This window comes from Aquarana catesbeiana, linkage group LG04 (assembly GCF_042186555.1).
Source record: "Aquarana catesbeiana isolate 2022-GZ linkage group LG04, ASM4218655v1, whole genome shotgun sequence".
Classification (NCBI taxonomy): Eukaryota; Metazoa; Chordata; class Amphibia; order Anura; family Ranidae; genus Aquarana; species Aquarana catesbeiana.
The window spans coordinates 647635389-647659268 of record NC_133327.1 but is presented as its reverse complement, the minus strand read 5'-3'; the positions used below and the strand labels follow the sequence as shown (position 1 = coordinate 647659268).

The 23880-nt window shown below is 41.1% G+C and overlaps 1 protein-coding gene across 1 annotated transcript in view; it reads left to right on the top strand.

Moving 5' to 3' along the window:
* The window catches only part of KCNG3 (potassium voltage-gated channel modifier subfamily G member 3), a 53639-nt gene extending 38773 nt beyond the window's left edge, over nucleotides 1-14866 (top strand). Inside the window, exon 2 of the mRNA XM_073628452.1 lies at nucleotides 11537-14866. Coding sequence (XP_073484553.1) covers nucleotides 11537-12185 — 649 coding nt within the window. The 3' untranslated portion in view covers nucleotides 12186-14866. The remainder of the gene's footprint in view (nucleotides 1-11536) is intronic.
* The last annotated feature ends 9014 nt before the right edge of the window (nucleotides 14867-23880 follow it).

Here is a 23880-nt window from a genome sequence, read left to right as displayed (position 1 = left end):
AGGAACTCAATACATACGGTATATCTCTGACCTTTCCAACCATAGCTTATGAAATTGATGTCACAAAGCATCAGTGTGATAGGTAGGTAGCTAGCATTTTCAAGAGTGGTCAGAAAATAAATTATACATATCTTTTTCATGACAGGTGTACTTTAAAGGTTATGTCAACCCAAAATGAAATGATCACTTTCTAGTGAATTTCACCTATCACCCAACAGTTTTCCTTTATTCTTGGTGGTTCCAGCAGTACAATTCCTTCACCCTAATTCCCAGTTCTACCCATGTGCTACAGTAGAGATGGACCACTCTTAATGTTGTGGTTTTATTGGACATCTCGTTACCAGAGTCTCCAGGACATAAAGAAAAGTTAGCAAGTCACTGACTTTGTTAGCAACTATCCAACTAGTAACTAAAATAAGACATGTAGTATCTAATACATTATGAAGCTGATTTACCAAAGGAAAATAGGCAGTTCAATTTTGCAAGGGAATTTGCCCCAGAACTTAGTGAATGCGGTGAAGTTTCACTTGCAAAGAATACCCAAGCAGGTGCAAGGAAAATAAAAAATATAGTTTGCACATGATTGGATGATGGAAGTCAGCAGAGCTTCACCCAATTTACTAAGCTCTGGCGTAAATTCCCTTGCAAAGTGCCACTACTGTAATAAAGTGAGCAGCCTATTTGCCTTTAGTAAACTAACATCCATGTATTACTTTCTGGATAAAACAAAAGCAGAATGTTTTTGTTTATTCATTTATTTATTTTTTTGTCAGGTAAAAATTGGTAACAATGTCTGTTAAAGTTCTCATTGATATAAGTCATTGCTAGTACTGGTAAGTTACATTCTAGCAGTGGCAGCCACTTCAGTAGGACTCCCGGCCAATCGGGTCTCAGGACCCACTTCTTGTTCGGCCAGGAGGAGAAGCAACAGCAAGCTGCAGCAGGTGGAGGGGTGGAGGGGCAACTTCCAGGATCCCTACTCCGGATCCAGCACCACCTCCGAAGGTAAGGACATAAATAGCCGCCTTCCCATTCAGACCCGTCGGGGCAGTGGTGGGATGGGGGGTGCTAGTGCGAGTGAGGGGACCAGGGGCAGCTTCAACGAGCACTCACCACCTCCAATCACAGCCCTCTGTCCGATTGCCGCTTTCCCGTCCATCACCCGCACAGGGGGAGGTAGTTGTGCGGGTGACGGGGGCAGGCTTGTTCCCCCCCAACTATTGAGCACCAGCCGCAACTGCATTCTAGTAGGCTTGATGTTGAGGACATTACACTATATTGCGATTTGTGAACACCTGGCCATTAGACCAACTCTGTATGGCAAACAGTTTGTAGAAACATATAGAAGAACAGGGAGGGTGCACCGACCTTGCACATTACCAAAGATAAATGTTATTTATATAAAAACAAGAGTCATACTCACAAACAAACGTTAAAAAGAAGGCTTAACATTGCTCCAAGAATTCGGAACTGTGTCTTCTAGACACCTGCAACCTGGACCGGGTATTATGCGTTACGAGGGATTACCCTCTTCATCAGAGCCTCAGCGATAGCAGAGTCTGCCACTCCTATGCAGGTGAGTGGCATATTCAATATTTAATAAAATATTGAATATAGAATGTAATGATATGATGGTCGAGCAGGCATGAGAGATGTAGCTTCCTCTTTACTGGATTGAAGACGCATCTGTGCGTTTGACAATATGATCTAGCATGTGGTATATTTTAATGGATTGGCTGGGTGGGCGGGCAGGATCTGGTGGGTGTCACCCAGACATGTGAATGGCTTTATTTAGAGGGTGCCTAGAAAAAGTTAGTCTGCTATCGCTGAGGCTCTGATGAAGAGGGTACTCCCTCATAACGCATAAGCCGTTTGCGATACCATCTGGTTCCTCCTAATACCCAGTCCAGGTTTCAGGTGTCTAGAAGACACAGTTCCAAATTCTTGGAGCAATGTTAACCACTTAAGGACTAGCCTCGTTTTGGATTTTAAGTGTTTACATGTGTAAAACAGGTTTTTTTGCTAGAAAATAACTTAGAACCCCCAAACATTATATATTGTGTTTTTTTTTCTAACACCCTAGAGAATAAAATGGTGGTCATTGCAATACTTTTTTTCACACCATATTTGCGCAGCGGTCTTCTAAGCGCACTTTTTTTGGAAAAAATTCACTTTTTTGAATAAAAAAATAATACAACAGTAAAGTTAGCCCAATTTTTTTTTTTATACTGTGAAATATAATGTTACGCCAAGTAAATTGATACCCAACATGTCACGCTTCAAAATTGCGCCCGCTCGTGGAATAGCATCAAACTTTTGCAGGTTGCATGTTTTCGGTTACAGAGGAGGTTTAGAGCTAGAATTATTGCTCTTGCTCTACCGGTCGCGGCGATACCTCACATGTGTGGTTTGACCACCATTTTCATATGCTACTCACTCTATGCGTTCGCTTCTACGCGCGAGCTCGTCGGGACAGGGCGTTTTTAATCCTTATTCTGCTAGCATTAGTAAATAGGAAGGCATAATATATTATCTTGTTTTAAACTTTTTTTCTACATTTCTTCAGTTGCTTCCTGGTTTCTGGCCTAGGCCAACATGATGTTATACATGATGTCACACATGAGTCTTCATGGGTATTTTTTTTTCAAGTGAAGGAGGAGGGCAGGGGCTTTTCCAGCTAAGCACACCCTCCTGCCTGCATGCATCAGCTAAGGGCAGATAGATTCCAGGAAGTAAATGCTACATGAATGATTTTTTTCTTATTTATTTTACTTTATTTTAATTATTTTTTCACTGTTTTAAAAAAAAAAAAATTGGATCACTTTTATTCCTATTACAAGGAATGTAAACATCCCTTGTAATAGAAAAAAGTATAACATGTCTCTTAAATATGAGATCTGGGGTCAAAAAGTCCTCAGAGCTCATATTTACACTAAGATGCAAAGAAAATTAAAACAAATAAAAATAAAAAAGTCGTTTAAAAAAATGACAAAAAATAAAATGCCTTTAAGACATATGGGCGGAGCTGACGTTATGACGTTGCTTCCGCCGTCCTATGGTATGGAGACGGGTGGGCGCCATCTTAGCCTCACTCGTCTCCATACCAAGGAACTGACAGGTCCCGATCTCCTCCACCGCTACCGAAGTCTCCGGTAAGCGGCGGAGGGCGCGGGAGAGCGACGGGAGGGGGGTGGCACCTCTCCCGCCGCTGATAACGGTGATCTCCATTATCCACCATTATCAGAAACACCACCGGCTCCTGTAAAGATGAATACCTTGATTGTGGCAGCAGCTGCTGCCGTTACCGAGATATCCCTCTTCAAAGTGCCGGTCGGTAAGTGGTTAAGCCTTCTTTTTAACGTTTCTTTGTGAGCATGACTCTTGTTTTTATTTAAATAAAATTTATCTTTGTTAATGCACAAGGTCGGTGCACCCTCCCTGTTCTTCTATATGTTTCAGTTCTAAGGATACCCATTGTTCTGAGGAGGGCAGCAATACCTTTGACTTTCCATATTGTTACCAATGGGTTGGCTACACCACTTACTGTACATATGGACTTAGCTCCTGAGCTCAGGAGAGTGTTTTGTGTTAAACAGTTTGTAGATAACTCTCCAAATTATTGAGATCAGGTGCAGCATAGGTAGATATTTTAGATAATTGTGCTCTTCCAACCTCGTAGCAATAGTTTGGGGAAGGTCCTCTTCTGTTCCAACATGATTTATAAAAACATGGTTGGACGGTTTCATGTGGAAGTAGCTTGTACAGTATAAAGGCCACACTTCAGCCCTCTGAACACCTTTGGGATGACGTGGAATGGTGAATATAAACCAGGTTTTCTTGTTTAGCATCAGTACCTGACCTTATAAATGTTCATTTGACTAAATTGGCACCAATTAACACAGACACACTCCAAAGTCTTGGAGAAAACCTGTCCAGAACAGTGGTATCTGCAAACATATGGAGATGACATATTAGTGCCCATAGTTTTTAATTGGATGTTCAATATGATGGTCAGGTGTCGTAAATATTAGTCCATACAGTGTGTAAGATAAGACTAATGGAAGTAAACGTCTACTTATGCAATGAGCAAAGATCGCTGCCCCAATGTATGTATGGAAAACATGAGCTACATTTGGGTGATCTCTTTCACTTGCACATCTAAAAAATGTAAAAAGATTGAACAATCCCTTAAAAGAGAAGTATGGGAATTTTTTTTTATTTTGGAATCATACTTACCAAGGTGGATGCAGAATCAATCCGATGCTGCATCTGTCCCCCTGCCAGTTCTAAGGCTGAGATCCGAGTGATCAAAGACCTCTGACCGATTGGTCCTCAGAGAGCTGGTGCACTGTGTCGGTTGCCGGTCCAGGCATGAGGGTGGATCCCGACCATATTGGTCATAGCTCCCTCAATAAAGTGAACTCAATTATTATGTGCTAGATCATCCAGATGAAACTTCAAAATGAGCTTGGGAGTTTATACAAGTGAACTTATATCCTAGCATAGTTGAGTTACTGTAATCTACTGGATTGTGGAAGACTGAGATCTAACCCAGATTGCCCTAATTTGCACATGTGTGAATCAGAGAAAGATTTTAAAAAATGTCCACATGTTTAATAATAAACAATATTTATAGCCCATAATGAACAGCAGACTAAAATTAGACCCTTTATAAAGCTCTGAACTGCCACATTTCAGCTATGGGTGGTGCTGCTGCTGGTACAGGTAAAATAGGATGGTTGAGTGAGGTGTATAGCAGGAACAATTCATGTATCTCAACCCTTTTTACACTATATTAACAGCGTTAATGGTTGTACAGAAAGGCATTGTTTAGCTGTTCTCCTCATAATGACTGCAGGATGAAAATATATTTGACAACTGTGTATAGTACCCTTTTATTTATTTATTTATTTATTTATTTATTTATTTATTTATTTATTTATGTTCTTTCTTGCTTGCGTCTATACTAATAGGTCTTATAAAAGAAATATATCCTGAGCTGCCTAAAGGTAACCTATGCTTTGCCAACAAGGGCTATAGCAAAAGGATAATTTTAATGGCAGCCCCACCAACAGCACATAGTTACCATCTGTTTTGTTTCCACATACACGCAGGTATAGGGGAGCATGTGAGAGTCACTCCAATTCACGCCAGGTCAAAGTGGTGTTGGTTGGCATTTGGCCTCTTAGGCACTGTTATGGTGAAGACATGAACTGGAGTATAAATGGCAGTTGGTCTTCAGTAGAGCCCCTGATGGTGGAGATGGGCTGGTACCCTAGTGGTTCTGGTTTTCTTTGCTGAAAACTGGCACTAGGTCGTAGCCATCAAGGTTGCCCCTCCAAGGGGATGTCTGGAACAGAAAGGCTATGATGTGGAGACTGTAGACAATAGAGGGGTCCAGGATTCTGGCAGGGGTTGTGGCATGTGGGAGAATAGTCAGGTCCAAGCTTGGGTCGAGGCCAGCTAGAGTTTAATAAGGTCAATTCAGGTGAGCATCAGACAGGTAACTAGCAGGTAGGTTTTATAGCACTTTTAGTTCAAAGGTAAGCTGACAACAAGACACTGCATCATCCACTTCAAAGACTGGTACTGAAATACCCTTTTGGTCATAGGACACAACCAACATCACTGGGGACACATCAATATACTGTGAAGTAGTGGTGGTCTCAGAAATCTTGGAAATCCCAGCAGAGAACCTGAGAGGAATCCTTGAAGACCAAACAGGGATTCTGTGAGTAATGACAAGCACCCAGTGGTCTCTGCGCAGAGAAGTCCACAGTCCTATGTAAGCTCCTTTGAAGTCATAGCACAGGTTCATTGTAAACTACATAGGTATTACGTGCAATATAAAAACTATATCCAATTTCAAATGGCATAGCTACATACTAGAACTGATACTAAACCTGTCTAGTTCACTTATACAGGGTCATTCAATAAACAGAGCAAGTGCACATTGTAAAAACCCATACCATTCAGATGAATGTTACTGGAGGCAAACCAGAAAAGAAAGTCTTTGACTGATTGTCATAGGTATGGCACTTTGCTTTCTGTATTGTTTTAGTGAATAGTCATGACAGTCTGGATTCTATGGCAATAATTGTGTTCTGACGCTGACATGTGTCAGAGCTTACCACTTGGTTTCATCTTTTCCTAATTACCTGTGAAGTCTTCTGAGACTACATGCACAAAGAGCCTCATGTATCAGTGTGTTCTCACTAAGAAATTGAATTATTTCACCATAGCCACCAATATTATTTAAATTTGCAGGGAAGGTTTACATTTGTTTGGTGGATGAAGAGAATAAACTCTGGTTATTAAGGGGAAGGGGCAGCCGATGGGGGACCGGGGAAGAGGAGGATCAGGGCTGCTCTGTGCAAAAACCACTGCACAGAGCAGGTAAGTATGATATGTTTGTTATTTTTTTTAAATGCAAACATGTTATACTTGTAAAAAGAAGAGGAGAAGGAAAGAACCTCCAAAAGACAGTCCACTCAAGAGCATGCGGGTATTAAACCTAAATATCTTTATTGATTATCCCAGTAAAAACAGTATTTCTATCCAAAAACCATTAATTAAAAATAGGACAAAGTCCTACACAGCACTGGTGGCTACCGATGTTTTCCACATACATAAATCACTCATGCATCCATACACACTTCAACTTATTGAGAAGACCCGGGTCTGATGTATATTTCATTTACTTCCCAAATAAAGTTTATGAATAGATTTGTTATTGCCACTTCGGTCCTTACTGAATAAAGTGCAGGTGCTGGTGATTAGAAAGATATCCGTCCGGATATTGATAATGAGGAAAAACAGACTTCAATATATGGCAGGTTGGTAAATTAATAATTAGATAAATAGATGAAGTGTCCCCGTTTTACCGGCTATATAGCAGCAGTTGGAAAGCAAGAAAATGTATTTGGTAGGGAAACAAACGGCAAATAGCAATATATGGTGTGCCTCCGTATATGTTGGAGCACTACAAAGCTCACCGTTTGACGTCTTCAACCAAAGAGTTCCAAGTCCCATAGAGGACTGCGATAGCCGCGTTGTCTCGGTGTGGGGGAGCAGACATGCGGTGTGCTCGCCCGTACTGACAGGAGCTGTTGTTTCCGGGTCTTTCCGTGGGGAAGTACGGTGTGTCAGAGGGTTCAAGAAATGTTCCGCGCTAAGTCTGTAGATTTACCAGGGGAAGCGCTTAGTCCCAGTGTTCACCGCAGGGCTCAACCCGCCATCTTGGAAAATTCTCAGATCGCTTCTGTATGTGCAAAAGTTGATTCCTCATTTATGTGTGGAGATCCATGTCCCACCAGTGCACAGGTTAGACGCTTACGCGTTTCACTTGTTGCCAAGCTTCTTCAGAGCATATGCAGTACCCACGGCTAAGTGCTTAAATATCCTGCCGATTGATGTTCAATTTGCATTAATTATTGCCAGCACCTGGGCACTGCAGACTAACCTAAATTCACATTCACCACTAGTGCAATCACACACATGTGTACAGCTGTGTTTTAAGATTCAGATGGAACGTCAGTAACTTATTAATAAAAGGTTCCTCCAGATACTACAACCTCAATCTAATTGGTTCATGTATGGCCCAAAAATAAACATCAAATAAGAAAAGAAGGCAAATTGTTAACTCCTGTTATTTAGAAATTGTATCAAAACATTGTTACCATTGTGTAGAGCTGAAGAAGCTATTTTCTGAAATAAAATAAGATTGCTATTGTTACATTGTCAGCAATACATTACCCAAAGACATGCAGCTACAGTCTAGTCGGCTCATATGTGGTATCAATAAGAGATTTGGAAAGTTGGACATACTATTAGTGGGTTGTCAACATTTCATTATCCACATATGGTATTAATCTCAATATATCTCAGCATAGGGGAGGATGTGGATTTCCAACTAGGGATTATTTTGCTTTATTCCATAAACAATCTAGATTTTCAGCCGATTTATTGCTCCAAGAAAGGAGATAGATTGAATTCATTATTCAATCCAAGGGGCTGCATACTATTTAAATAGAAAATCCACATCTTCTCCTTTTGATACAATATACAAGGAGATAAACCTCAAGACTTTACAACTCCTTTAAGTTTGCCTGCTTTTAAACTGATATTTAATAAATATAATGTATATAATATATTATTATATATTTATATATTATAATATAAATATAATATATATTATATATTATATTATTATTTTTTCTTTACCATATAAAGTGATACTAAAGTCTCGTTTTTTTTTTTTTTTTGTTAAACATAACAAACATGTTATACTTACCTGCTCTGTGCAGTGGTTTTGCATAGAGCAGACCAGATCCTCTTCTTCTCAGATCCCTCACCGGTGTCCTGGCACCTTGCTCCTGTTGAGTCCCCCAACAGCAAGCAGCTTGCTTTAGGGGCACCCAAGCCAAACCACAGATCCCTGTGTCCATTCAGACACGGAGCTGCGGCCTGTCCCCTCCCCCTTTTTCTCCCCATTGGCTGACTGACTATGATTGACAGCAGCAGGAGCCAATGGTGCTGCGCTACTGTCTCAGCCGATGAGGAGGGGAGTCCCAGGCAGCCGAGACACTCCTACAACATTGCTAGATCTAGATGGGGCTCAGGTAAGTATTAGGGAGGCTGTTGCACACAGAAGGCTTTTAATCTTTGTAGCACCCTGGTGTTTAGGCAGGGTTGCTAATAAATTTAGTTTGTCAGGTAGTAATTGTCCTGGCTAATTGTTAGGATATCCACTGACTTCCTCTTAATTCTGGAATTGCTGCACTTTTCTCTTCTGTCACTAGGTGGCATTGTGGCTGGTGACATTAGATAAACAAGTGCATAGCAAGGACAGTTAATGAATGGATGGGGTGTCTCAGCCAATAGGCAGGGGTTTCTTTAGTCCCTTTGCCTGCTGAGAGAGCCGATTTATTTGGGTGGAGTCAGGTGATCGGGGTTCTGTGCCACCTGGACGGTTGTGCGGGTGGACGTGTGTTATGTCATCCCGGACTGCTAGCCTGGAAGCTTGAGGCCTATCCTGGGTACACCTGGCTGCAGGCTCCTTGAGGCCTATCCAGGAGCAGGAGAAGCAGCGTGGTTTGGAACTACAGGATTGGAGTCTAACCATATTGTGAAGGTTCAGCCGGATGGGGAACCAGTTGTGGTCGGCGGTAAAGGGGAAGCAGTCGCAACTAAGGGACCATCCACCTTATTACCGGAGACTACAGTGCGTAAGCTTGAGCAAGTACCAGAGCAGTCTTCTCATCAGCCAGGATGGTGGGAAAGCTTCAGCGAGTGCCAAGCCAGGGACCCAGCAGGTTAGTGGGGGTGACACTTGAGGAGTATACAGCAGGATAGCTGTGGAAGAGCTCGGGAGATCCAGTGACAACTGGGATCTGGAAGTCTAGTGAGAGACTAGGAGCACAATGATTGAAGACCTACAGTGGGATACTGTGAGATAAGAAATGGACTGTTCTGTGTTACCGAGAGTTATGTGCAACTACCTTTAGTGACTGTTACAAGTTCAGTGTCATAGGAGACAGCGGTCCTACCTATACAGACGTGGCATCCGGCTGGAGGCGTTTCCCTGTATAGCTGTCTTAGTATAGTGTCTCAGAGTCTGCCAACTAACATTGCATCTACCTAAGGGTGTCCTTGCCCTAACCCGCTCTCCCACTTGTTAAGAGACAATAAATCTCTTGTTCGCATTCAAAAAGTGACTGGCGCCCATCATTTCATCTTGCATTACACCCACCATGCCTGGTAACCCACTTTGTCAGGTCTCCCTAACTCTTGAGGTCACCGTTAGGCCTCTGGGGGCCCGGGACTCTGCTACATCTTAATGCATAGAATCCAATAAACGCTTGCTGACCAGCCACCGTAATTATACGGCGGCAGGTTGGCACGACTGCGCGAATTGCCTTAGGTGTACGTCGGCCGTTTTACGCTCGCCTGCAGCGCGACGCCGGTGCCAATGCGCGTGGCCAGCGGCCGTGATGTCTTCTGACGACCCGCGAGCGCTCCTCAGAGAGCCAGAACGGGGATCTGTCAATGTAATCAGACAGATCCCTGTTCTGACAGGGGAGTAGAGAGAGATCTGCTATTCCTAGTGATCAGGAACAGCGGTCTCTCTCTACTCTCTGTCAGTCGACTCCCTCCCACAGTTATAAACACCTCCCTAGGGAACACTTATCCCCTTATTGGCCCCCTAGTGTTAACCCCTTCCCTGCCAGTAACATTTATACAGTAATCAGTGTAATCTATTTTTAGCTCTGATTGCTATATAAATGTCACTGGTCCCAAAAAAGTATCAAAAGTGTCCGATCTGTCCGCCGCAATGTTGCAGTCCCGCTAAAAAACGCAGATTACCGCCATTACTAGTAAAAAAAAAAAAAAAACAAGAATAAAAATGCCATAACTATATCCCCTATTTTGTAGGAGCTTTAACTTTTGCACAAACCACTCAATATATGTTTATTTTTTTTACCAAAAATATGTAGAAGAATACAAATTAGCCTAAACTGATGAAGAAGTTTTTTTTTTTAATTTGTTTTTTGGATATTTATTATAGCAAAAAGTTAAAAATATAGTTTTTTTTTTTTAATTGCCGCTCTTTTTTTGTTTATAGCACAAAAAATAAATACCGCAGAGGTGACCAAATACCACCAAAAGAAAGCTTTATTTGTGGGGAAAAAAAGGACATAAATTTTGTTTAGGTACAACGTCGCACGACCGCGCAATTGTCAGTTAAAGCATCTCAGTGCCATATCGCAAAAAATGGCCTGGTCCTTAAGGGGGCAAATCCTTTCCGGTCCTTAAGTAGTTAAGGTAAAAAAACTTCTGAATTTACAATCACTTTAAAGAGAAAGCATTATTGTTTTGGGTCGATTTTATTTTTAGGTTTATATTATTTTAAACTGATATTTTATATATGTATATACAATATAAATACACATTTAAAACACAAAAAGCACTATGCACACTAAGGACTATGGTGTTTATCAAGAGAAAGAGTATAGCAGAAGCAATTCACTTTTAGACCCTGCTTAAAATTGGAGTGGAGCATTTTCACAGGTAAAGGGGAGGAAAGGAAGGAGATAGAAGGAGGGACTTCTCAGACATATTTAGTTATCTGTGTAAATTTCAGCTTTAGCTATGAAGCTCTGTAAACAGAACTTTTTTTCAGCAAAGCAAATAAGGATAGCCTGGAAAACACATAAAAAAGCCTACCATTCCACCTGCTGGCTGAAAATAAAAATGTAAACTGTTCATATTTAAATATTTCATACCAGTTTAAAAATTATACATTTTATTTTTTTTAGTTTCCACCTTAAAATGAAACATATATACAAAACCAATATACTTTCCGTTTAGCTATTCTGTCATTTAATTGATATGCTACTTTTCAGTACGCTGTGTTGCAGGCTTTTATAGGTTGCCTAATCTAGAAAAATATAAATAAAACTATTTTATTGCAGAGAATGATGACCTTTTAATGTTCCTATGGAAATAAATAATTCAGTGTGTTTTCTTTTCACAGGATAATTGAAGCTATCTGCATTGGCTGGTTCACGGCGGAGTGCATCGTCAGGTTCATTGTCTCGAAGAATAAATGTGACTTTGTCAGAAAGCCCTTGAACATCATTGACTTGCTGGCCATTTCTCCTTATTATGTCTCCGTCTTCATGGCTGTTTTCACTGACGAAAACCCGCAACTGCAGAGGGCTGGGGTGACCCTGAGGGTCCTGAGGATGATGAGAATATTTTGGGTTATAAAACTCGCCAGACACTTCCTAGGCCTCCAGACACTAGGCCTCACTCTGAAACGCTGCTATCGGGAGATGGTCATGCTGTTGGTGTTTATTTGCGTTGCAATGGCAATATTTGGCGCACTTGCTCAGCTCTTGGAGCACGGCCTGGACCTTGAAACAAAAAACGAGGATTATGCCAGCATACCAGCGGCCTGCTGGTGGGTGATCATTTCCATGACCACAGTGGGCTATGGGGACATGTACCCGATATCTGTCCCTGGCAGGATACTTGGTGGAATTTGTGTTGTCAGCGGGATTGTTCTCCTGGCCTTGCCTATAACGTTCATATACCACAGTTTTGTACAGTGTTATCACGAACTGAAATTTAAATCTGCCAGGTATGGCAGGACTTTATTGAATGAATACTTAAATCAATAGGATCAAAAGCTTTGTTATATATTTATTTTATTACTCAATGGTAATCAATTCTACTTCAATTTCAGTATCTAACAGGCAGCACAAGTAAGGAAGCACAGTGCCATCTGTCTCATCCCTGGTCTAAACCAACATTGGTTTCATTGGTTTTAAAGCTTCAGCCAGCTTTAAAAATTACCCTTGAAATGCTCACTTTGGGCAGGGAGATTGGAATAAGAAGCAACATTTATCTTATTCCTCACTTTCCTGACAGCCAGTGCTCTTCTGCATTCTCCCACTGGTCCTGTATTGTATATTATGATGTAAGAGAGTCTGCAATCGAAGAGCAATGGAAGAGGCTTTGTTGGACCATTTGTACAGTGGGTGGGAGGCGTGCAGGTGCAAGGAATTAGATAAGTATTAAAGTATTACTGCTTATACCAATTCCCCTAGACAAAAAGCAGCATTTAACCCTTGTATTGTGGCGCGGGGGGCATTAAGCTACTGTAACATTAGAATTTTTATCTTCCAGGAGTTGGGTTTTAATTGTTTGTTTTATTTAAAGGGATACTTTACCCTTTCAGGAAAAATGAAAAGGTGAACTAAGGCTGACCTTACATGTTCAATTGTCTGGTACAATTTTCTTTTGGATTTACCAAAAAAACATATAATATGAGGTCAAAACTAAACAACTTTCAATTGTTTCCAATTAGGCAGGCCCTTGCACTACATTATTAAAGGTAAATCTAAAGGAAAATTGTACAAGAAAATTGAACATGTATTGCCAGCATAACACTCAACACCCCTCACCCAGGTCCACGCTGTACTTACCTCCATCGGTGATGAGCTGTCTGTGTCCACACATCTGGTGTAGCGGACCAGGGTTTCTGAAATGCACACTCTTCTTCCCCTAATCTCTAAAGGGCTTGCAGAACAGATCAGAGCAATTCTGATTGGTCAGCCTTGACACATGATGACTTTGACAAATCAGAATCTCTCTGATCTGTCCCAGAAGCCCTACAAGAAGGGGAAGAAGAGTACGGATTTCAGATCCCCAGACTGCTACTCCAGCTGTATGGGCACTGACAGCTCATCACCCAAGGAGGTAAATACAGCAGGAACCGGGGAGTGGAAAGTATGTATGGTGTTAGTTCAACGTATACAGTATTTCTGAAAAAGTGAACTAACCTTTTTAATAAACCTATACAAAGGGGAATATATAAGTGGTGGATATTGTTAGCCCACTTGAACATGTTAGTTTGCAATCAATTCTTTGAGTCAGTAACCTGAAACAAGCATTCACATTTCCTTCTGACTTAACTTGTAGTACTCTTGTTCCAGGTCATTGACCACAAAAGCATAATAGGTAGTGGTAGCCAAGCAACTAGCATTTTCAAAAGAAGGTTAGCAAGAGCAGCTCCCATAAATCTTTGATCTCTCAGTACAGGCTTTCTTTAATATATATATCATCAAGATACTCTGTCATGCAGAGCGCAAGGAGCATAGACCACATAAATCCCTGCCACCGAACTAGCTAATATTGTACATGCATTTACTAAAGTTATTCAGACACAAGCACACCTACAGCCAGTTTAGAGAAGGCTGATTAGCCTACCTGTATGTATACAGATTGTGGAAGAAACACAACATCAGGGACCAAAAACAATGGAGAGAACATGCAGATAAGGTCCCTGGTGATAGCTGACCACAAGATCCAACAGCTGCAAGGTTACTGTCAATGTCAACCTTAACAACACCAAATGTTATTACAAAGCTCCCGCTCCTACTTAGCTATATAAGAAGATACTTGGTGAATGATCCACCCCTGCAGACATTGTTTTCTTTTTAGAAAATGTTGTCTTGTTATCCTCCAATAATGTAATATTATAATGTATATCTCTGGATCATAGGTACTGAGAAAATTCCACCTAGGATCCCAGCACCATTTAGTCCAATCTAAATGAACAACTCCCTGAACAACTGTTAACAATGCAATCCTAAAGACCATTAGTAGTGTCTGTGTAATTTCAGGCATGGCACAAAAACAGCACTAATGACATATCCGAAAAGTAAAACAGAACTGATATACCCCAAGTTTATTTGCTACGTTGGACCCACATTTCACAGATCTTTTATTGTGATTCTGAGAATAATCATGTTTTGACATGCTTTTAAATATAATGTAAAATATGCAAAATGTAGTAACTTGTAGTAGCCAATCAGAACTCAGCAATTAATAAACTGAAACCAGATTGGTCATTATGGGTTACAGCACTTAACAAGTGATTCCTTTATTTAGTAAGTTGGGTTTAATTTTTTTCTTTCAAAAACAGTATTCTTTGAGGATAACTAGAAAAAAAAATATTTAGAGCATTTTGCATAGCTTGTTACATAAATGGTAAGGTTGAATAAGGACACCAATATAAACTTTACAATATGCAAAGTTATCTCCATGATATCTCCATAATATATACTATATATTAGATTATGGGGATAACAAGAGGTAATGAAACATGCACAGATGAAAGAAAGCTATCTTTCCAGAGGTACCAAAACAAATTGATAATTTAAAAAATCACACAACTGCCAATTATGATATACAGTGGGTAAAATAATTATTTGATCCCCTGCAGATTTTGTATGTTTGCCCACTTACAAAGAAATGAAGGGTCTATAATTTTTATCATACAAGTATTTTAAATGATAGAGACAGAATATCAACCAAAAATGCAGAGAAAACACATAAAACAAATGCTATAAATTAAGTTGCAGTTCAATGAGTAAAACAAAAAACAAGTATTTGATCCCCAAGCAAAACATGACTTAGCACGTGGTGGAGCAACCCTTATTGGCAAGCACAGAGGTAAGACGTTTCTTGTAGTTAGTGACCAGGGTTACATACATCTCAGGAGGGATTTTGGTCCACTTTTCTTTACAGATCTTCTCTAAATCCTTAAGGTTTCTTCGCTGTTGCTGTCAAAGCTCCCTCCATTAAAATATCTATACTCCATGGCCTTAATGTGTCTCTTCTTGAGCCACTCCTTTGTTGCTTTGATGTTATGATTTGGGTCATTGTCATGTTCTCATCCAAGATTATTGTAAAATCTTGGATGAGAACCTTCTTCCCTCAACCAGAACACTGAAGATGGGTCGTGGATGGGTCTTTCAGCATGACAATGACTCAAAACATACCACCGAGGCAACAAAGGAGTGGCTTAAGAAGCACATTAAGGTCACGTAGTGGCCTAGCCAGACTCCAGACCTTAATCCTATAGAAAATTTATGGAGGAAGCTGAAAGTTCGAGTTGCCAAGTGACAGCCAAGAAACCTTAAGGATTTAGAGAAGATCTGTAAAGAAGAGTGGACCAAAATCCCTCCTGAGATGTGTGCAACCCTGGTCACTAACGTCTTACATCTGTGCTTGCCAAAAAGGGTTACCCCACCAAGCATTAAGTCTTGTTTTGCTTGGGGATCAATTACTTATTTTACTCACTGAACTGCAACTCAATTTATAACATTTGCATCATGTGTTTTTTTTCAGAATTTTTGGTTGATATTCTTTCTCTCTCATTTAAAATACACCTATGATGAAAATTATAGATCCTTCATTTCTTTGCAAGTGGGCAAACTTGCAAAATCAGCAGGGGCTCAAATAATTATTTTCCCCACTCTAGCATAGTCAGTAATGAAATGCAGTATCTAATAACAGCCATTCAGGTTGCTAATCCATCCTATTGATTGCTGATCCAAATGGATTACCTGGGTTCTATAGCTGATTAAATGCAGGTAGGGCACTGAGTGAATCTAATTACTGGGGAAACTGTATAACTTAGATATATTAGTAATTAAAGGGATAGTTTGGCAACACTAGCAATTATTAGACATGTGTACACTGAAATATTTCGTTTCGGAATTTCGTTTTCGTCCGAAAAATACATTTATTTAGTTGCTCCCGAAATTCGTTTTTATTTGTTTCGTTTTTCGTTAAAAATTGCATTCGTCCGAAAATCCAAATTAACCACTTGACCACTGGGCACTTAAACCCCCTTAATAACCAGACCAATTTTCAGCTTTTGGTGCTCTCACATTTTGAATGACAATTACTCAGTCATGCAACACTGTATCTATATGAATTTTTTGTCCTTTTTTTCACACAAATAGAGCTTTCTTTTGGTGGTATTTAATCACCGCTGGGTTCTTTATTTTTTGCGCTATAAAAGAAAAAAGACCGAAAAATCTGTAAAAAAATAAATTTTTCTTCGTTTCTGTTATAAAATTTTGAAAATTAGTAATTTTTCTTCATATATTTTGGCCAAAATTTATACCGCTACATATCTTTGGTAAAAATAACCCAAATTAGTGTATATTATTTGGTCTTTGTGAAAGTTATAGCGTCCACAAGCTATGGTACCAATATCTGAAAATTGATCACACCTGAAGTACTGACGGCCTATCTCATTTCTTGAGACCCTAACATGCCAGAAAAGTACAAATACCCCCCAAATGACCCCTTTTTGAAAAGAAGACATTCCAAGGTATTTAGAGAGATGCATGATGAGTTTTTTGAAGTTGTCATTTTTTCCCACAATTCTTTGCAAAATCAAGTTTTTTTTTTTTCTTTTTTTTTTTTTTCACAAAATTGTCATATTAGCAGGTTATTTCTCACACACAGCATATGCATACCACAAATTACACCCCAAAACACATTCTGCTATTACTCCCGAGTATGGTGATACCACATGTGTGAGACTTTTACACAGAGTGGCCACATACAGAGGCCCAACATGCAGGGGAGCACCTTCAGGCGTTCTGGAGCACCCAGGCCAATTCTGACATTTCTCTCCTACATGTAAAAATCATCATTTATTTGCTAGAAAATTACATAGAACCTCAAAACATTATATATGTTTTTTTAGCAAAGACCCTAGAGAATACAATAGCGGTCATTGCAACTTTTTATCTCGCACGATATTTGCGCAGCAATTTTTGGAACGCGTTTTTTTTGGAAAAAAAACTGTTTTTTGCTTTAAAAAAAAACAAAACAGTAAGGTTAGCCCAATGTTTTTGCATAATATGAAATATGAAGTTACGCCGAGTTAATAGATACCTAACATGTCACCTTTCAAAATTGCACACGCTTGTGGAATGGCGCCAAACTTCACCACTTAAAAATCCCCATAGGCGACGCTTTAAAATTTTTTACTGGTTACAAATTTTGAGTTACAGAGGAGGTCTAGGGCCAAAATTATTGCTCTCGCTCTACCGATCGCAGCGATACCTCACATGTGTGGTTTGAACACCGTTTTCATATGTGGGCGGAACTTACGTATGCGTTCGCTTCTGCATGCGAGCACACGGACAGGGGCGCTTTAAAAAATTTTTATTTTTTTTTATTGTTCATTTTACTTTATTTATTATAGTTTGACACTTTTTTCCAAAAAAAAAAAATTTTTGATCACTTTTATTCCTATTACAAGGAATGTAAACATCCCTTGTAATAGGAATATGGCATGACAGGTCCTCTTTACAGTGAGATATGGGGTCAATAAGACCCCACATCTCACCTCTAGGCTGTTCCTGAAATTAAAAAAAAAAAAAAAAAAAAAAGATCCTGGCTTCGATCATAGCGGTGAGTCGGTAGAAGCACCGGAGGGCGGCGGGAGGGGGGGTCGTCCCCTCTCGCCTCCCGTAAGAACGATCAAGCAGTGTAACAGCCGCTACGATCATTCTTATGGTGTAGGGAATCGCCGGCTGAAAAAGATGATATCTGAATGATGCCTGTAGCTGCAGCCATCATTCAGATATCCCCGCACAAAGTCAAGGACGTCGTATGACGGAAGGCGGGAAGTGGTTAAAACGCTTTTTTTTTTTTTTAACACAAAGTTGTCCATTTATACAATATTTCTAACACATAGCATGTACATACCAAAAATGACCCCCCAAAATAGATTCTCCTACTATTCCTGAGTACGGCGATACCACATGTGTGAGACTTCCACAGCCTGGCCACATACAGAGGCCGAGTACAGCTGAGCATGGCTGGGTATTGCAGAGTATGGCTGGGTATCACCGAGTATAGCAGAGTATGGCTGGGTATTGCAGAGTATGGCTGGGTATCACCGAGTATTGCAGAGTATGGCTGGGTATTGCAGAGTATGGCTGGGTATTGCAGAGTATGGCTGGGTATGGCAGAGTATGGCTGGGTATGGCAGAGTATGGCTGGGTATGGCAGAGTATGGCTGGGTATGGCAGAGTATGGCTGGGTATGGCAGAGTATGGCAGAGTATGGCAGAGTATGGCTGGGTATGGCAGAGTATTGCAGATTTTTGTGGGGTATTGCAGAGCATGGCTGGGTATGGCAGAGTATGGCTGGGTATCACTGAGTATTGCAGAGTATGGCTGGGTATTGCGGGATATTTCAGGGTATATCAGGGTATTGCAGGGTATGGCAGAGTATTGCGGGGTATTGCAGGGTATGGCAGAGTATTGCGGGGTATTCCAGGGTATGGCAGAGTATTGCGGGGTATTGCAGGGTATGGCAGAGTATTGCAGGGTATTGGCAGAGTATTGCAGGGTATTGGCAGAGTATTGCGGGGTATTGGCAGAGTATTGCGGGGTATTGGCAGAGTATTGCGGGGTATGGCAGAGTATTGCGGGGTATGGCAGAGTATTGCGGGGTATGGCAGAGTATTGCGGGGTATTTCAGGGTATTGCAGGGTATGGCAGAGTATTTCGGGGTATTGCAGGGTATGGCAGAGTATTTCGGGGTATTGCAGGGTATTGGCAGAGTATTGTGGGGTATTCCAGGGTATGGCAGAGTATTGCGGGGTATTCCAGGGTATGGCAGAGTATTGCGGGGTATTGCAGGGTATGGCAGAGTATTGCGGGGTATGGCAGAGTATTGCGGGGTATTGCAGGGTATGGCAGAGTATTGCGGGGTATTGCAGGGTATGGCAGAGTATTGCGGGGTATGGCAGAGTATTGCGGGGTATTGCAGGGTATGGCAGAGTATTGCGGGGTATTGCAGGGTATGGCAGAGTATTGCGGGGTATGGCAGAGTATTGCGGGGTATTGCAGAGGGAATTGCAGAGTATTGCACAGCATTGCAAGGCATACAGAGTAGTAGGGATGGCTGAGCATGGATGGATGGATGGCTGGATGTCTCTGTGCAGCGCTGTGGGCACTACAGATGCAGCCCACAACGCTGCAGCCATCCATCCATCCGCCTCTTCGGTCACTGTGTACCGATCGGTACACAGGAGGGGAGGAGAGGGGGAGGAGAGGAACCGGCGTCATCAGATGACGCCGGTTTGTTTACATGTGATCGCTCCGTCATTTGACGGAGCGATCACATGGTAAACGGCCGCGATCAGCGGCCATTTACCGGGATCTGTGATGCGCCGGGTCCTCTGGACCCGGCGATCACGGATGCTCTCGAGTGCGCGCCCTAGGGGGCGCGCGAGAGCAGAATTCTGGGAGGACGTCCCTGGACGTCCTCCCAGAGTTAAACAACCGCCCTGTAGCCGTCATTTGGCTATGGGCCGGTTGTTAAGTGGTTAAGGTCGAATCTATCATTGAAGGCTTATGGTGTCTGTTGAATGTTCAAAGAAGATTCGACGGAGCAGCTAAACTGTACGACGCCGTATAGTTTACCTGCTCCGTCGAATCTTCTTAGAACTTTCAATAGACACCATAAGCCAAAGTACGTGTGTACTTAGTTCTAGCTATTTTACTGCTCCTCCTCTATGGTTACAATCAGCCAATAACATTCATCATCATCATTATTTTTATCTATCTTTTCTCCCCTACGTTGAATCTTTTCTCCCCTACATCGAATCTTTTCTCCCCTACGTCGAATCTTTTCTCTCTATGTCGAATCTTTTCTCTCTATGTAGAATAATCTTGGACTAATAGAGTTAAGGTTAGGCACATTTGACCACAGGTTTGATGGACACAGATTGTTATTGTCATCATCATGTCGAATCTCCTATCTATATCGAACTGTTGTAGCAACGAAAACGAAAATAAAGCATTTGTTTATGTCAGATCTTTCGTTTTTCGGATTCTGCACTTTCGTTATCGTTTGTTAAAACGATAACGAAAATACCTGAAATTCGGACGAAAATGCATTTGGACGAAAACGAATGCACATGTCTAGCAATTATCTGCAAATTGCCCATCAATTACCCTTGCAGTTAAGGCCTTGCTTCGCCTTGTTTTATACATAATGAAGCCCTGACCTTAAGAGTAGTTTTATTTTACTAAATTGTGTTCAATGGAACAATTAGAGAAAACAAATGGGGTGTTCTGATCACTGCAATATGTTTGAATAAATTGATTCAAAATTGAGTACTGTTCTTGTGTAGATACAGTTAGCTACCAATATTTAAAAAAAATCTTGAGATTCCATATCCAAACTTCCAATTTGACCCATTAAGATATATTTAGCTCCCCTTTAATAGTAGGATGGAGTGTTACTACCTGCCCTCTTGTACTGGGCCCTTACCCCATTAGCCCAGTTGGGGCTCGCGAAGAGGGGAATTTATATTTTCTGTGGGGTGCAGGCAGAGTATTATTGTGGCCCATGGTTCCCAGCATTTATAGTAAAGTTCTCCTGGATCCCACTCATTTAGAAGGAGGGCCCAGGCCAGATCGTGGACTTTTTTTTTTGCTTTTGGGAGCAGATAAAGTAATATTAAGTGTCTCAGCTCCTGACATCTGAACTCTGTACATAACATACTTCTGAACCTAAACTCTGTATGATAGATACTTCCTGATACCTGCACTCTGTATGATAGATACCTCTGAACCTGCACTCTGTACAATAGATACTCCTGACACCTGCACTCTGAATGTAGGCTCAATTTTAAGCTCTACCCAATGGTATTACAAATTTTCCCCACATACAATTCACCACTGCGTGTTTGGCATGGTGCCTCATTATTGCCTCATCATTGTCCTCTGTTCAAGGGGTCCCTGTGAGGTAAGCTATACACGACCCTATGATTTCTAATAGCGGCTCTGGTCACTGCAGGAGTCTCTGTAATATCCTGTAAGGTTGAGTTGGATGAGAAATTGAGCTGGTTACTGCCATGGTGGGGAGAGATATTGGTATATTATGGGAAGGTGTCATCTCTGGCCTGTTCATATCTTTGGAATAGCCAACAAGTCATTGTCCTTTGTGTTGTTCACCTAAAAGTATGTGGGTAGTTTTTGATGGAGTTACAATTTTAGTGCTGCCTGTTTTAGATACCTTTCAAATGAATGTTTTAATAAAGGCAAATGTAGCCATGAACTACTGATAATTGTGTACAATCAGTTCAACCTATAGCTTCATATTTTTGTAGGAGCAATCTAAGTGACATTAAGGAGTTGCATTTTGTAAAAGAGCTTCTAATAATGTTCACTATATGTAGAAGCTGATATACAGAATACCACATTAATGTAACATTTCTGCTTAGCCTGTTGTGCCATTCTTACTGCCATGTTAGGCAAAAAAAAAAGATGTACTAGAACATGGGTGCTCAACCTGTGGCCCTCCAGCTGTTGCAGAACTACAAGTCCCATGAGGCATTTCAAGCCACTGACCATTACAAGCATGACTCCCAAAGGCAGAGGCATGATGGGACTTGTAGTTCCGCAACAGCTGGAGGGCCACAGGTTGAGCACCCATGTACTAGAATGACAGCTAATAGATTTCTCCTAATGGTTAGACAGTCAACTGTGTTTTTAAGAATGCAGAGCAACTTAGAACAGACTTTACTGGTATCACACGAGAATGATATCAAAATCAAATAATTTTATTTGATATTGATACATCAGATTAAAAAAAAAAACTCCATTCATTTTTAAAAGCAGAAAATTGCATTGCCTCTTACCATTATTTATAGAGTTCCATTCCAATAGGTACACCTAACACCATCATATCAAAAACCCTTTCTACAGCTACAATATCTTATTAGAACCTATGCTTTCCAATGGTGTAATTAGGGTTTCTCAACCAGGATTCCATGGAACCCTAAGTTTCCTCTAGAGCAGTGATGGTGAACCTTGACACCCCAGATGTTTTGAAACTACATTTCCCATGATGCTCATGCACTCTGCAGTATAGTTGAGCATCATGGGAAATGTAGTTCCAAAACATCTGTGGTGCCAAGGTTCATTATCACTGCTCTAGAGGTTGTTAAGGGTTCCTTGAGCAATGAGGAATTTCTGCCTCTCAGATAAGTTCCCACTGACACCACTGATCTTTTTAGCCAACTGTAAGGGGGTAATTCTTTCCAATGGCCACAAGAGTAAGGAGCATTCTTTCCACAGACTATCGCACTAATGTATTAGTGGTAGATACAGTAATTTTAGCAGGGGTTCCCTGAGACTGGAACATTATTTCAAGTGTTCCTCTGTGTTGAAAAGATTGAGAAATGCTGGTGTAATCAATGGTGCATTGGCATGCCATCTCTACGCATTTCACAGACTTTGTTTCTTCAAGATGGAATAGAAATTTCACACTAAACACACACTGAAAAGAAAAAACAAACATTAATCTTGTATTAACCTTTAATCCCATATAGTTTTCAAAACACTAGCATATATGAATAAAGCATACAAAGAATGAGGCTCTCTATCGTGCATAAAATCAATGTGTTCCAACTCCACAACCAGCAACCTACCACTGTATATCCTGCTGTGTTACAGAAGAACCACCAATAGAGGGAGCTCTTAGGAGACAGCAGTTGGGTTATCATTAATTTCAAGGTAGAGGCACTTTCCTGTCTTTTAAGTTCTCCCTCTAGTGGTAGTTGGTTGCAACAACTTCAGGCACAGCACATAAGCAGAAGGAGGGGGCTGCAGGCCATGCTCTTTTTCATTTTTTTTTTTACAGTATGCATGGACAATGACAGCTTTATACACTAAAAGTACAATTATTCTTTACCATTATATCTGAATCATATAGTCATCCTCTCCATCCACTCATTTACTCCTCCAGTACATAAACTACCATGTAATTTATATTTGGTGCCTCTTATGAAAACACTTTGTTAATAAGGTATTTGGTTTATTACCTTTATAGTAATATAATAATATAGAGTGTTGCAGAATTGCAAAATGAAATCAAATGAAATGAAAAAAAATAAAGATATACTGCAATTTATTTCACTGTATCAGAATACAAGTTTGTGCTGGCTTGCTGTTAAACCTGAACTCCAGCCTTAACTTTAATTTTGCGATGAGATGACGTACCTCGAGGTGGGATGGAATTTCTGATGAAACGAGGGGGGTGGGGTGCTTGATTGGTTTACACCTAGCTTGATTTTAGCCGGAAACTCTGCTTTAAAGCTTTGGACAGGCACAGGAATGAATATTTGCTTTCCTAACACTGAACTGCCTCTCCACCAATCAGGTGCTCGGGTCTGTTACCCGTCCCCTGATTAGCTGAAACGATAGGCGATGTGATTGGATGCCTATCAGGCATCCAATCATAGGAGAGGACGGGAGGAGAGAACGGGAGAAGACATCGAGGACATGGAGGAAGGAGCATGGAGGACACTGCCCACTGCTGTCACCCGCTGCCCCACCGAGACAGGGTAAGTGCCAGGCAGACAGCGGGCGAGGGGGGGGGCCCAGTGGCAGCATTCAATGGCACAGTGGGAGCATTTGATGGGCACAGTGGCAGCGTTTAAAGGGCACATTGGGAGCATTTGATGGGCACAGTGGCAGC